This window comes from Fringilla coelebs (assembly GCF_963513975.1).
Source record: "Fringilla coelebs genome assembly, chromosome: 8".
Taxonomy (NCBI): Eukaryota; Metazoa; Chordata; class Aves; order Passeriformes; family Fringillidae; genus Fringilla; species Fringilla coelebs.
Genome location: NC_140066.1, coordinates 17,011,826 through 17,027,724, shown reverse-complemented (window position 1 = coordinate 17,027,724; position 15,899 = coordinate 17,011,826). Strand labels below are relative to the sequence as shown.

The window sequence follows — 15,899 nt, the reverse complement described above, 5'->3', positions numbered from 1 at the left end:
GTTGCTGTTACTAGCATGGTGCAGTACAAGACTTTTCTTGTGTCAGTCGCCAAGTGAACTGAATTTGGAAGCCCCCGCTGTAGTGAATTTCCGGGAAAATCAAGCACATCACCAGCTGACATACGGGAGGAGCTGCGGAGGTGTCTCTGGAGATCTTAACCCACCTTTTTCTTGTCCATTGCTGCTCAGCCCATTGACAACAGTTTTTGCAACATCAATTTCTTCATGTTCTGTAAGACAAATGAAGTGGTTTTCAGTAAAGATTTTTGCAAGTCTACAAAGTCTTCAGCTGACATGAATAAAACTGGCTCTTGTAAATTCAGGGAAACACAGGAGACAGTGCTAGAAAGAAGCTCCAAAGCTCATCTAAAGCCCTATTTCTGAACATGAATGAAATAAATCTACCTCTGTCACTCCTGACAAATGTTTGCCTAACGAGTTCTTACAAACTTCCAGCACCACCCTAATGCAACCTGTTCCAGTGCTTACCAGCCTGTAAGCCTATCAGTGCTTACACTGAATTCCCAGGTCGTGTTTTTTTGGACTCTCTTCAAATAGTTCACATTTTTTTCAAAATGTTGTGCCAAAACCAGGACATGATACCCCAGTTGAGACTTGCTAAGATGCTAAAATTAAGTGGGAATATCATTCTACAGATCTTACAGATCTCTCTTCAAGTTTTATTTTTCATCCTGATTTAGCCTGTTACCCAGACAAGCCCAGAAGTTTCCCTCTTCCCAACCAACTCCCATTTCCCGGTCCCTTGTTTTTCTTTGAACAGTTGATTTTTTCCTATCCATATGTCAAACTATGTTTTCATCTCTACTAAAATATATCAAATTCAGATGGTTTTCTCAGGTTATCAGTAATTTTGAATTCTTATATTCCACATGGAAATAAGCTACAGGACCTACTCCTGTTCAAGATGTTTCTAGCTGCTTTTTGGGCCAAAATTCAAGCAACAAATGTGAATAATTGCATCAGAAACAAACAGGAATATTACTAGTAATACAAAGGAAGACCAATGAGTGCCAGTAGAAAACAACACAGACTTACCAGAGCTCATTGTGGCAGAGGGACTTGCCTTTTCCACTTCTGGATTTTGTTTATGTCTGTTTAGAGTGAAAGGCAGAATGATTACATTATGTTTCAGTCTGTCCAGACAGCACTGGACACAATGCTGAACATTCACCACAAGAGTCAAGGTAACAGTCAGAGTTTCTTTAAAAAAATTACTTTCAAATGCCAAGTGGATTCATGTCAAGCACCATATAAATTTTTTTGCTGATAATTATCAGAAATTAAAGATTATTTCTACGCAATACGCACACTGCTTACAGACTTTAAGACTAATCTTCATATGAAATTGAAAGATAGCTAATTTAAGTCTAAGAATCCATAAAGGGCAAAGTGCAAGTCTGACTGGTTTCTAATATATAAACTGTGCATCACCTTTTGAGAGAACTTTAAAAAATCAAAGAGACACTAAAAGCTTTAAACTAAAACCCTCAAATTAGAGCTTTTCCATATTTCAAGGCAATCTGCTGCTCATATCAAGCTAGTCTCTCCTTTGAAAGATATAAAAATACAGAAGAGATGCACTTGTTCAAATGCATATTATAACTTCTGCACCAATCATTTCCAGCTGTGTAATGCTACTGATATTTTCAGGATCAGACTCCAGTAAGTGAAAGCTGGAAGCTTTAATTCTCCTGTTACCAAAGGCAGTGAAATTGCCAACCCAAGAGAAAAAGTATCAGATGGGGATCAGAAGAAAAAGTCAATTTTAATGGTGATGCCAATCTGTGGAGGACAATTGTGAAGCCTATCTTCCCTCACTCCTCTGGGGACTTGATACCTGCAGCAAACTGGTTTCAATGTCAAAGATGTTGGTTTGAATAGCCAAAGAGCATTTCTACCAATAAAAAAAGTGTGTTTGACTAGATTGCTCAACTCTTTAAAGGTCCTAGGTTGAATGAAAAGTCCTTTAATTTTGTGTTCCAATCTCCACCTCTCCCCCCACCAAAAAGATGGCCCCAAGAAAGTGAGATCAAGTGTAGCTCCAGACAATTAATGGCTTTCATGACACCAATAGACATATCCATCTGAAATCACAAAATCATGCAAAACCAAGAAGCCCAAACTGAAGTGTACAGGGAGAATTGTTTGGGGAAACAAGAAACTAACAACAGAGTTGGAAATACTTTTCCTTTTAAATGAATTGGAGGCAGCAGTGGAACACTGTAAGAGGTGAAAATACCTTCAGGGAATTGAATTTGTTCTCCTGCCTCAAGCATCCCCCTTCTTAACCAGCATTTGTTTCATACCAGCATTTGTTAACCAGCATTTGTTTCATGCCAGAATATAATGAGCATGTTCAACAGACACTCAAAAGGAAAGAAAACCCAACAAGCAAGTATAGTAACAGATGAGTCTATAAAATGAGACAATATCTCAGCTCCCCAGCAAGCCACCCTAGGAACAGCTGCCAACACTTAATTGTTTAAATATTTCCTTCACTCAACTACACACATAAGATATACATTGTGGTTCAAGAATCCTCAGCAGGATTCAGCCTAGCTCCAAGTTGATCCCAGTAAAATACAATGTAAAGTGGGGGGTATAGTATAAAACCAGTCAACAACAAAAACTGAGTCCAGCTTGAAAGGCTGGCTGCCTGATTTTACCTACCCATACAGTATCTGCTTTTTCTTTCTACCATTTTATACTAGAAGTGAGTCCCTGAAATAGAAATGGTTGACACAGCCTGAAAATGTAGACAAACATACTTAGCAATAATGGTCCTTCTGATCTCCACAAGTTTGCATTCCAGAAAGATGCCTTAGTTCAAGCAAATCAAAAAGAAACAGTCTAAAATTATGTTTTCCAGCTTAAGGAGATTTGTAGCAATATTGTGCTCTTTTACCCATAGAAAAATGTTACATGGTAAACTCACTGGGATAAATACCAGTCCTTCCACAGGCCAGAAGAAAAGCACAAGAAGGGGCAACACTGCAGTAAATCTCATCTCAGCTTTAGGATCAACTAAGCCTCTCTGTGAAGCTGAGGAGGTTGCTGATACCCAGGTGTTTTAACTCAGCACTGGCCCTCCCCATGGGCTTCATGCAAGTCAACACAGAATTTCTTCCACTCCAGGCTTCCCCAAGAGGTTGCAATGCTTTCCTCTGGTAGGCAAGATTAAAAAGGAGTGGGAAAAAAATAATTCAATATATTGAATTATTGAAAGCTTTTCAGGAGAGGAAAGAGGATTTACTGGCTATAATGTCTGAACAAAGGCAGGGTCCACCGCTGCTGCAATATCAGAGCAACACTTCCCCTCCCACAATAGGGAGCAATCAAACTCATGACCACACGCTTCACCCTTTTAAATAGTCTAATTTGTTTGGAAACAGTGACATCACAACTGCCATAAAACTCTGATTTCAAACATGTCTTTTTGATTCAAATCTTGACATTGCTTACAGCGTAAAGCACTGACCTTCACTGCATTAAGAAAAGCATTTAGGAAAGAATTCGCGCCAAAAAGAACCATAATTATTTAGCATTAATAGATTAAATTGCCTTTTACAAACCAGTGATTTGAGGAAAAAAATAAAGCGATAATTAAAGAAGATTGCTAAAATTAGGTGGAAGATGTGTACAAACTCATTAGATCTAGATTGGATCTGGAAAAATTACTTTTCCATATATCCCCACACTTACTAGCAATTATGGAATTCAATTAAAATAACAAGCATCCAGTGTTCACTTACTGTGAAACTAATCAGCTTCCTTCAAGCACTCAAACACATGCTTAGTGCAAGTTCCCATACACAGAATGGATTCAGCGTGCTCATGGTGAGAGTAACCAATCCCGAGTGCCTGCATTGGTCTAATTCCAGAAACTCCATTTAAAAGCTGATTTTGATCAGCTGAGAATCTGCACACAGATCTGCTGCATGCAAGTAGAAATAACTCCTGTTTAGAACAAAATTACAGTGCATATTTGGAGTTGAGAACATGCTTTGGCACCTTATTGCATCAGGGCTACGGAGTTATTCTACCTGTCTTCCACACAACTTGATCCAAACCATAAACTGACGTCCTGTTAGGCCTATCTCAGTCCTAGGGCTGCTCTTGGGATCAGATGGACAGTCCAGCCAGGTAGCACATCTGGCTCCACGGTGCCGGTGCAGCCAAGTATTGGCCTGTAACAGCTGGGAAGGCACATGCTGTAAGCCAGGGTGCTATGGACATTTGGATGGTACATCCTTAGGTAGACTAGTCCCTGCCAGGCTGGGCAGACAGGCTGTCCCTGGAAACAGGTGGGTCTGGAATCATTTGCTGCTCCCTTCAAGAACTTTCATGGCCAAGCTGTTCCTGCAGACACAAAGAGTATGCACCGCAGTACTTCAGAACGGAGCATTTCAAAGGGAACCAAGAATGAGGTCCCTCATGTCAGTGTTAAAAACTGAGAACTCCCTGTTGTCAGATCAGGCAAAGAAAAAAAGAAAAATACTAGAAAAAGGACTCCAAAGCAAAACCCCCACATGTCTCCTTTCAGCTCCCTGCTCCAACCAGCTAACCAGTGTGTCCTTGCCAGACTGGAATTAGTGCCTTTCCTGAAACAACAGACATAGCAACAAAGGCTTCAAAGCTGCACACATGCAAAACACAATGAAAGGTAATGAATTCCTCAGGGCATAAGCCAGCAGCTGTAACCCTGAACATGCCAATGTCCATACGTAACATCCACCAACTCCTTGTCAGTTCAGTCCTACCTCTAGACGGATGTTTAACTTTTCCTTCCTCCCTTTCACCCCCAACACATTTCTCCAAGGCTGCAGTCCCTTCCCTACTTGGTGTGGAAAAGAGAGCAGCATGTTCAGAAGCCTATTTAGGAGGAATGCAGATAAGTGGCAACCACTTCTGTACAGCCTGTCTGGATTATCTCACATGCTCTAAAGGCTTGAATACTCCCCCTACAAAGGCAGGGGTAACAAACAGCTCATTAATAGTTCTGAGCAAGGACACATGCTCTTAGGTCACTGGTATCTCAGCTAACAGTCGTGGGCCGTCATTATTTTTGGTGGTCTAATGCGAGTGTGGGGAAAAGTAACTTCCTTTCTTCCCTTGTTATTACTGACAGCTCTGGTGACTCACATAGCATTTTAAACCAATTGATATGCATGAGATGAACATTCAAAACTTATTGTGCTTGTCCCTTATATTCCTGAAATGTAGACTCCTTTATTTTTCTCAGTTTCAAGTTTTTCACATTTTCAAAGTTTTCTCTCTAAATACAAGAACTTTAAGTGCTTTGCGGATGCATTTAAATGAAAAACCAAATTCTTATGTATATTAGTATAAAGTAGAAGTTGAGGCTATCAGAAAAGTTGCAAGCTTTCAGACTAGAAGGATGATTAGCAATCACAAAACTTTTCACCTGGTCAGGTCTTATACATCACTGGCAGCACTCATTTGTTTCACACCCTTTCTCACAGTGCCATCAGTGTCCCTGACCCAAATGCTCCTCTTCAACGAGCCATGTCAGCAATAGAGAGTCCCAAATCGGGAAAGTGGGCAAAGAGCTGCATTGCAGTCAGTGCCTCCCACCAGCACGTTCCTCTGCTTAAAGGAACTTTCTGGAAAAACACATCTCCTGTGCACTTCTCACCTCGTGCCATATAAAACGTGACAAGAAGAAAAAGAATAGAGGCAGGCAGCTCAGGTTAACCCAGCAATCAGCTCCCTCTTCAACTATCATTATTTTCTTATTCTGGAATACTTAAAAGATATTGTCTGTCATTTTTATTTTAAAGGGTTAAAGAACATCCTGTCATTCCTTCAGAAGACATTATGCTCCTAAGAATAAAAGTAATGAAAAGCCTGTGAGTAAGCAAGCAGTGCACATAGAATAATCACACCAATTCTGTACAAGACAACAGCTTCCACACACTCTTCAGCAAGTGTTAAGACAGCAGAGAGAGAGGACTGAAAGCTTACTAAATGAAACAAATGGCATCATTACACACCAGCTTGGATAAGGTGTTCTTATAAATAATTGAACTTACAGCTGTTACAATAAACAAACACAGCACATTTCAAATGCAGTACTACTTCCTTTTTTTCCTTTAAATACAGTGCGGGTCTGTTGCCCTTCCAAATGGGCAAATTAAATTATCTGGGGCATAGGTGCCAGTTTTTGTGCAATATATAAGGAATGTGCCTCTCTAAATAACAAAAATTAAATAGGAAATGTAAATTAGGAGCTACAGCTTTAAGAATTCCGAGATGCTTTTGAACTAAGTCATCTTACGGTCCTCAGCTTCAGAGTAAACAAAGTTTACTGCAACCTGAGTTGACTCAGCTCAAGGTCACCACTTGTGGAGCAGGGGGCAGAAAAGAATCTCCTGGGTCATCCAGCCTACTCCCATGCTATTGCAGGCAACTGTGTCATACAACCCTGTGCAAGAACACTTCACATTCCAGCTTAAAACTGCTAAAATTTCCCGCCTCCACTGCTCTTCCTGGAAGCCTGCTCCAGAACTCATTCCTCTTATGGCATGAATGCTGTTTCTCATTTGCGACCTAAATCATATTCATGAGCAGCTACAGATAAATTGTTTTGCACTAACACAATTTTTCTGTTTAAGCAGGTCTTCCTCCTTGCACTTACCCCTATCCACTCATCTTTAGAAAGCCATTGCACCTCTGAGTCTTCCTCAGAAGTGCAATTGCATTTCCAAAGAAATTGGCCAGCATGCTGCTACCCATCTCATTAAAATCTGGCAAATAGTGAAAGACTTTAAAAGGTCGGCAGGCCGAAGTCCAAACTCCACTTAACGTCACAAAGCCAGAGAGCAAAGCCTACAGTTGACATGCCCAACAGCTGAACAGCAAGGCTGGAAAGGTAAATCATCTCTTTTTGTCCATTCTACCTCTGACCTCTATAATAAAATGAATTCCATGATTAGTGCTGGTTCCAATAGTGACTTGATGTCTATAGGAACCTCCCTGCAAAGAAACAGACTGGAATAATTTCATACTAGCCATTAAACCTTCATTAAAAAACACTGACTTATACCTGGAAGATAGTGTGGATGAAAGGTGGCTCTAGCTTGAGCCATCAACCTCCGGCTCTGCTGCAGACTTAGGGTTGAAAAACAGCCATTCAGAAGGTTGGCTGACAGCAGACTTGACATGCACTTTACCACCATTCCCTCTGGATAAGAAACTGCTTACATCCCTGCCTTACAGTCAAAAACATTTCTTCTCCTGACAGTAAACTCCAAATACACTGTAACTGGGCTTTGACTTCCTCCTGAGTCTGTCATGACTGCCCCCTCTGTCTTCTGTATTGGGTGGCTGAGACATGATGACAGTAGCCCTGGCCCATGTATCCTGGGCGTCAGCTGAAGAAACAAATGCCTTTCTGCCACACCCATACACCCAAGCAACTCACATGAACATTTTGAAACTTCAGAAAGAAAACCAACATTTTCCAGGATATTTTAAATAAAGTCTCATCTCCATCTTAGCAAAAGACACAAAGCACAGCACTTGACAGCAGCAGCAGTTGAGATTTCTGTTCAGATTTATCTGCAATATGTGTGATCATATCTCATAGATGGAAAGACGTTACAAACAAGCCGATGTAAATCCTATAAAAGGGAGCTCACTGGACACAGATCTCAGGCTGCCAGCTCCAGGGAAGGCTGTAAACAATTTAACAGCATACCACAACCTGGGACTGTTCAGGACACTGAACTGAGATTCACACAGGAACTGGGGCAAGGAGCACACAACTACTGAAATTGGAATTTATTTACAGGTAAGGGGTAATTCCTTCCATGACACCCGATTTACCTTTGCTGCAAAAGGAAAATCTTTCAATCTGCAATGACCGCACCTAGCCAAGAGGATGCTGGCTTTGTACTTCAGCTGGAAGAAATGGAGGATTCATTGAGTTCAAGCTGTTGTGAGACTACTTGTAAGAGCTGTGCAGCTGGGGTGCTCTAGGTACTGCACCTAACTCTCTGCAGACCTCTGATATGGGGCCACTTGTGCCTCGGCAGAACAATTGCTGTAAATAAACAGACCCAAATTCCAGAAGCCCTAATTATGTATAACAATGAACCCATTCAGCTGACTGCAGGATTGAGGGACACAAACACTGCACTGCATTTACTACAGTGAATGGCATTCTATAAATACAAATCAATTAGATCATCTAAACAACATCCAGCAGCTTCTCTTGCATGACTTTGTATAACAAAGACTACAAAGGCTGTCTTCACCTTTATCACACACACTCAAACAGTAAAGTAGTAAATAAGAGGAAGTTCCATTAAGTAGAAACAGTAATTAGAGAATGACTAGTGTCTCAAAGTTCACATCCAGTTTACAAACATTTAATAAAAATTAGAGTAAAGAGAAGACACTGATGCCCTTTGAGATATAAAACAGATACTCTAGATACTTTAATGCTGCCATTCCAGACACATCTTGAGATTTCCAGTTGTGTAAGGCAGAGGGATTGTGCAGGCCTGAATGAGTGCTCACTGTGGCAACCACACCAAATGTTAATTACAACCTCTTCTAGCATTAGCTGTTCTAAAGCTGCTGTTCTAAAGCTCTGTACAAACACTCACTAGGCAACAGCTAATACTTTTTGAGACATATAGGTGATAGTCTTATTTTATACCAAGATGGAAGATTTGGGCCTCTATCCTATGCAACATCCAAAACTAGCTGATCTGGCATAGTGTACCAGGGCCCTTATAAGTATCAGTCATACAGGTTGCTTTTTATTGTTTCAAAATAAGTAAAATCCGTTTGAGAGTTGGTCTTCTTTACAAACAACTGCAACAACCTCCAGAGAACCACACAAAGCTAAGTCTAACCAAAGCACACAGGGAGCCAGGCATACAATACTGCCAACACATCTCTGACAAGCCTAGTTAGAAGCAAGCTGATATAAGACAAGCTCATTTTCTTTAGCCTTTTCCAACCTGGAAGCACTGCTATGCTAGCAAAATTGCCAGGGGACTAATTCATCTGCCTGGATATCAGACACGAAGTGGTCTCAGCAAAGCTCAGATGGCTGGCCACTGGTTTGCTAGTCCTGATGGACTGTGCTGCCTCCAGAGTCAGCTACATGCCAGAAGGAAGCACACAGTGACTGCTTCTCTACTCACTACTGAAAACACTTGCAGAAAACCAAACTGATGGGTGAAGCAACAGTCTGGCATTCCAAGTGTCTCCAGAAATAGCAGAAAATTACATTCCAGATGTCAGTCCTCATCTTTACTTCCCCGACTCCTCCTGCCTCAGGTGACAGATTCATATATTGCTGAGAATTCCACATCCATTCTCTTCACTTTCCTCTTAAGTAGCTGCCTCAGAATCTGCATTCAGGAACTCCTTTCAATTTCTCCTTCCCATTAAAAGATCCAGTCACTAGGGTAAGGAGGCAAGGACACGCCCATTTCCCTTAATGAGAACACAAACCCATGTAATGACTACGTTGATTTGCCTCTTTTCAATCAGCAACCAGAAATACCTATCCAAATGAAAGCAGCATTCTGAAAATCAGTGTGCACTGCCCACCAGACCTACCCACTCAGTGTATATTAGCATGTGCCAGAGTCACATAAGTCCTGGGAGTTCAGCTCACAGCAGGTCTAGCAGAGGTAGATGTGACTAACTGTGACTAAAAACCATACTGGTGTCCTTACCTCAATTCAGCCTTTTCAGTCAATGGAGCCATTTTCTCAGTCTCTTGATTTCATTCCATGAGAGGCATGAAAGAGTTAAGAAAACCTTTCACTGTGTTGCCCAGTCACTTGGCTGCTGAAGTGTAAGAAATTTGTGGAGACATCTCTCATTCTCTCTGGCACCCTTAAATACTTTGCTCCTCCTACTGCTGTGCTTTAATTAGCCAGCTGGTTCTTAGTCACCCCATCCTGTCACTAGGCTTGCTCACCAACAGCCACCCCCACCCAGCCTGCCTGTCACTCCCCTGCCACTGTCATCACAAAGGACACTGTCTCTTCCTGCAGCTCTGGAGCTGGGGAAGGGGAAAAGGTTGGAGGTGACACTCCAGGGTAGCATTGGTATGGGATGTACTTGAGAAGTGACAAAGACCTTGAAGGGATGTTAAATTACAGGGAAAGGACTTGAAAAAGCACTTTTCTGTTTTTTTTTTAAATCAGGCAGCATCCACTTGTCTAGGAAGGAAAATTTTCATTAGCACTGGACATTGCAGATCCTATTTCAATGGCTAGGAGCTGAAGGGGCAGCTAAAGTTTCTGCTCTTGGCAGTTGAGATTTGTAGCATAAATACCTGACATGACACAAGGGGAAACTAACTGCTGTATGGCTATTACATATTATATGCCCACTCCTTGAGCATTGTAACAGGCAATAAAAGAAGTTTCTGAGCCATCAGCAGTAATAGAGTGGAGTGTCCCCACCACAGTGCGGCTTGGCAACCTTAACCTTGCCGTGGAGTGGAGGTGAAGGCAGCTTTTAGGAGAGTGAGAGTATCTCACATCCCCAGGCCTGGGCAGCCCCTTAGTGAGGAAGGCAAACTGCAGCACAGAATCACCCTTCCTTCCACAGCCAATGCCTGCAACACTAACAACTGGGATAAAGACTCCCTCAAATCAGACCTTGGAGGCTGGCTCATGCAAGAGCAAGTGGTAATTTAATAGTGGAAATAATTTGAAGGAGGCCCCTAAGCCTCTTGGTACTATCCTTTGTCACCAGCACTGGCTTTCATGAGTGACACTCCAATGTGTCTCTATTTGCAGCCTGTCCCTGGATTTCGATTCCTCAAATACACACGTACAGGCACTGATCTGCTGCCAAACTTACAGACTGATAAAATGTACTGAAAATTATTGCAAGTCGAGCATCTCAGCATTCAAATGAGACCTAGAAAGCAACACAGATGGCAAGAGTTGCTGATTGCAGAAGGGCATAGAGCAAAGCTGATTCTGTAGGTCAAAGCTTACACTACTGATTCTTTCAGTAAAATGTTGGCAAAGGACAAGAACAAAGGTCTCCAAATACCTACACATATCCTCTGATAAAACTGATCCTCTGTCAAAACCCACACTGATCCTCTGTCTCATGCTGACTCAGCAACACAAGCTCTCCTTTTTCCTCCCCAATAAATCCTTTAGCATCCCAATACTTCCCTCCCTTACAATGAAGCATTTCAGTGTAAACCAAAATAGGCATAACTCTGACTTGGTATATTGGCTAAGGGGAGAGAAAGGGCTGCTCTATTTTACTGCATTGAAGACCAATCCCAAACCTCAGTGTTGACATGGCAGTGGTAATTCTAATCAGAGTAAACAAAGGGCTCTGGAGCCCACATTTGCTACCACATTCCAAAGACTAATGTTGGGGAGCTTGTACCTGGGCTTTTGATATCATCCACCACAGCAGATACCAGACACTATTAGCAAAACTCAGGCCTGGATCTAGATTTAGGTTCTAGTCCCTTTATATTTGCAGTGTGTTTGATTTGGGTGGAGGAAGAGGGTCATTTCAGACATATCAACAGTCAGAATAAAGGGTGATGGAAAACAATATTTACGTTTTGAATGGTCAGACCCTACTCTCTTATTTACAAAAAAAAAAATGCAAACCAATCAACTGGACAAAAAACCTTAACCTCATGTGGTTCTCAAAAACAAACCAGAAAAGCCAACAAACCCCCCACATTCTCCAAAATAAGCTGTGCAGTCATCACCAACTCCAATTATTTGAAACACACTTATTTACACAACATGAAACACAGTTTACACAGTAGGCAACAGGAGATACCCATCAGAACCCAAAGACAACCTTCTTGACCTCCTTCATGTCTGCAGTGAAGCCTGGACCACATGAGAGCGGGTCAGTTGGAAGCTGCATTTACTGTGCAGCAGGGGATTAGAAACAAGCCCCTGATAGTTTGTCTTCAGGTAACAAAAATGACAGTGATTTAAAAAAATAAATACTGTATGAATAACAGCCAGTGAATGAAAGCATGGCACCTAGGGAGAGGCAAAGTAAGGAAGGATCCAGAAGTTGGCTCAGGTCCAAAGTTAGGATGGTGAGATCAAGCTGGGGTTTGAAACATTCCTGGTCTTGGCAGAAACCAGCTTAGAGGTTTGGCAAGGAGGGAGGAGTTTCTGTTACAGACCACCACTTGAATGGAAACCAGAATTTTCACAGAATTCCACCTGGGTGAAGAGCACCAAGCTTTGCCTGGCTACAGGGCCACAAAGCTTGGTTGTTTCTAAAGTCAACCTTGAGTGCAGGATAAAAAGCTAAATTTATGAAGTGTTGTTGTTTTACCATCAACCCACTGTACTAATGTATTGTGCACTGCAATTTTCTTGGCATCTGCTGCTGCACAATCTTTGCTGTGTTTTTCCCCATAATACCATGTCTTTGTGAAAGATAACTTCACCATAATGGTGGAAGGAAATAGCAAAAAGGAACAGATTCATTTTGTCAACAAAGGAAGTCTTTGGCATAACAGAAATAGATGCTGGTTCTAGGATATTCTGGACGCCTGATCTAGTAGCCACTGGACAAACCTGTTTTCACTGGAGGGAGTAATTTTACCAGTTATAAGCTACCCTGGAAAGTTCTGTTGCACAACCCGTGCAGTTTTTTTTATTTTGGTCAATATCACACAGCTATACTAGTTCTTTTATGCCACCCCAATACGCTATGGGACTAGGCTTTCCAGCAACCAGAAGAAGGCAGAGGTGCTGTGACATGCAGTTTAGAAAAGGAGGTACTTTTGATAGATCTGGGAAATGCTAAACAAAAGTGATTGAAGTTACTTCATTCTGCAGATGGAGGAGGAAGGCAAGCAAGCTTACATCATGCTAGTGCTTTTAGTTCAGTTCCAGGGTTTGAATTGCAAAACAAAACTCAGCCAAAATAACACATTGCTGCCAGAGTTCCACCCAGTACTGTCAATGAGCACAAACTCATTCACCCAACATCCTTGCCCTGCTTTGTTACAAAACAGCCACCCAGGCTGTGGTTAGGACAGTATGACAGCACCCTCCCTGCTAAAAAAGATGTGCCCCACTTTGCCCCAAAGCTCCAAACACAGGGACCCCCTTGACCTGAGCCTGAATTCTGCATCTCAGCCCTGCCAGATGAAATGCAAGGGAAGCAGCACCCCTGCAGAATGAAATACTGTCATCAGCAGCCCCTACAGTCTGCCGGGCTGCTCCTTCCAACTGCACAAGGGCTCAGGAAGCACTTCCAGCTGAATCTGCATGGCATGAGGGGTTCAGACTGTCATTAGCGACTGAGAAAAATTCCTTGGGAAGATGTATACAGGTCTTTTAAGAACCCTAGACAGGAGCTTAATCTGTCAGTAGGAGCAAGTCTTCAGGACAGAAGTTAAGGGCCAGCAAGAGGTTCTTGTAACAAGGTATGTACTAATCCAGTGAAAGCACATAACCTGACAAGCATAGAGAGAGAATAGCAGATAATACAAAACAAAGTGCTACAAAATTTTCTCAAGTGGCTGAGAAAAGCAAATGCAAAATTTGTCTTGCTTGCTGAAGATTGAAGTACTGTCCTAGTGTCCCTTTTGGCTGTTGAAAATTAAGGCTGTACTGGAGATTGGTGATGCCCCATTTAAAACAGAGTGAGATACCACCTGGTAGGATCCCAGTTTACCTGCACTCAGCATCTACAGCATCTTAAGGGAAACATCAGCGAGAGACATGGCACCTGCTGCTGTTGTGTTCTGACTGCAGAACTCTACGGGAGGTGGACAGACTCTTACACCAGCACAAGCTGGGAGTGATCAGCTGTTTAGCAGGCACCTGAGCATTTTTTCCAGCTCCTACTGATCTGCTGACCTATTTTAACTCCTATGCAGAAAAGAAAGTATAACCTTGCTCCTCTTCCTAGAGTATCTGCTGACCCTGGTCCAAGCAGTTCTGTGGAATTCGGGACCTGCTATCCGCAACACTGTAAGGGAAAAACTTGTGGCTCAGCTCTGTTCACCCTAAGGAAAGTGCTAGGAAATGAATGGCAGTTACAGAATGAGACTTAAAAAGCCTGCATCCTCGCCTACAAATAAGCATCTCCAGCCCTTTGCTGCCACAAAGGGCTGCTACATACACACAGACAAAATGGAAGCAAAACTTGAATGCTGGGATTTGTGGCATATGTGCCAAACTGAGGTGTGGGACTCAATGATCACTGGGTTGCTTGTGGCAGGAGAACCCAGACTTGTGCTCCTCTGCTACAAAAGGACAAAGGCACTTCCTAAGTTTACTTTAGGCTAGAGCTGTGCTTACTGATCCAATCAGCACCTCAGTCAATGAAAGGCACTGCTGACTGTGAAGGCAACAGAATACATTCCAATCAATATTAAAAGCTTCTGTAAAGGCACCAGCTGTTTACCACTGCTCTTAACCTTTGTGCTGTAGAGCTTAAATGAACCTTAAGGTAGTGTCAGGACAAAAATCACCTCCTATATGACAGAGAAAGAAGCTGAGTTTTGCAAAATTCTCTCATTTTTCTTTAGACCCAAAATACTCAGATACTAGCATGCTCTCTGTGCCAGCACCTGAATTTACTGGCTCTTCCAATGGCAGTGATTTGCTAAGTTGATGAGAGTAAAAAAGGAGATATAGCAGTGCAGTAAAGAAGGGAACTTGTAGAAGCAAAAAAGAGAATTTAAACTGTGCTCTCTCTCTATCTCAGTGTTTTCTTGCCATGCTTTTTCCTGTACCTAAGGGCTAAAGACAAATGAATATCAAATCAGACTACCCACAGCTGATCTTCTGTTCTCCAGGAACAGAACTACAGAGCCAAAAGAAGCAACATGTCTTCCAGTAGACAAGCCTGGGCATTCACAGAAACTAAGTCCCAGCAGTTCTGTCAAATGTATTTGCTGTGTATGTCATTAATAAGCAAAAATCTAGCCCAAAACACCAGGCTGAGGAAAAATTTAGATTCTAACTTGGCCAGCTGGCCAGTTACATTCGTAACTATGAAAGCTAATGAGAGAGTAATCGTATTTCACAGTTCACAGCCGAAAGTCATTTCCTTTAGGAATTAATGATGGTTTACATAATTTTTTTTGACTCCTCTCCTATAAACTGTGGCTGTCACAGAGTTTGGAAGGCCTTACTTTAAATCTGTCTTCAAAGAGCAACACTTTGGTACACGTGTATTGAGAGGAACAATGCTTAAACCTTTCCAAGGGGAAGAAGAGAAAAGCTGATCTTTCCTCATCCCCCTGCTCCCAACCACACAAACATTTCTTGTCACAGCAAAGAAACAGCAACTAGATGACTAAACAATGATAATGACTGCTCCTCAGTGCACTGCTGGGCTTTGACTAGATTCTTCTTGGCCTCTAACCAGATTTAAGAAAAAAAAAATGAAACACAAAACCCCAAAGAAAACACATTGGCCATTTAGAAGAAGCAGGGCTGATCCTAATAGGATCAGTACAGTGCTCAGTTAAGATGCTCCGGGGTCATTGTCTCTGTTCAGAAAGACCAGATCCTTCACTTCAGTGACTTGGAATGAAGTAAACAAAGACATTGCCCATCAGGCCATGAGCTGCTCCCACGGCCTTTTGCATCAAAAGTTCCATAGCCCAAAAACCACAGCTAAACAGGCCTTGGGGAACATCCACCTCTGGAAGCCTGGGGGTGTTGAAATTTTCACATCCTACACTAACTGTCCTGTGCCAAACAGGCAGGAGCTATGAATGTATGAGCAGACTGGGAAGACATTAAGGAAAATGTTTGAAACACACTGTCCTTTTCAGAATTCTCTGCCTCATCCATGCTCCATCTGTTCCCAAAAATTCAATGGAAAAAATGATAACTCCATTTTCCTGA

At 42.1% G+C, this 15,899-nt stretch overlaps 1 protein-coding gene across 33 annotated transcripts in view; it reads right to left on the bottom strand.

The window, feature by feature from the left end:
- Positions 1 to 15,899, bottom strand: part of SORBS1 (sorbin and SH3 domain containing 1) — a 161,465-nt gene that overhangs the window by 64,591 nt on the left and 80,975 nt on the right. For 8 of the 33 annotated variants that reach the window (XM_084210796.1, XM_084210811.1, XM_084210791.1 and 5 more), the window contains 2 exons: positions 1,057 to 1,112; positions 165 to 230 (listed from right to left, as the gene is read on the bottom strand). Coding sequence is in view for 32 of the 33 variants with exons in the window: in XM_084210811.1 (XP_084066937.1) it covers positions 165 to 230; positions 1,057 to 1,066 (76 nt within the window). In the remaining variant the exon portion in view is untranslated. Of the gene's footprint in view, positions 1 to 164; positions 231 to 1,056; positions 1,113 to 9,740; positions 9,821 to 15,899 lie in introns of those variants that run through there. The other 25 variants (XM_084210788.1, XM_084210793.1, XM_084210808.1 and 22 more) reach the window with 12 other exon arrangements.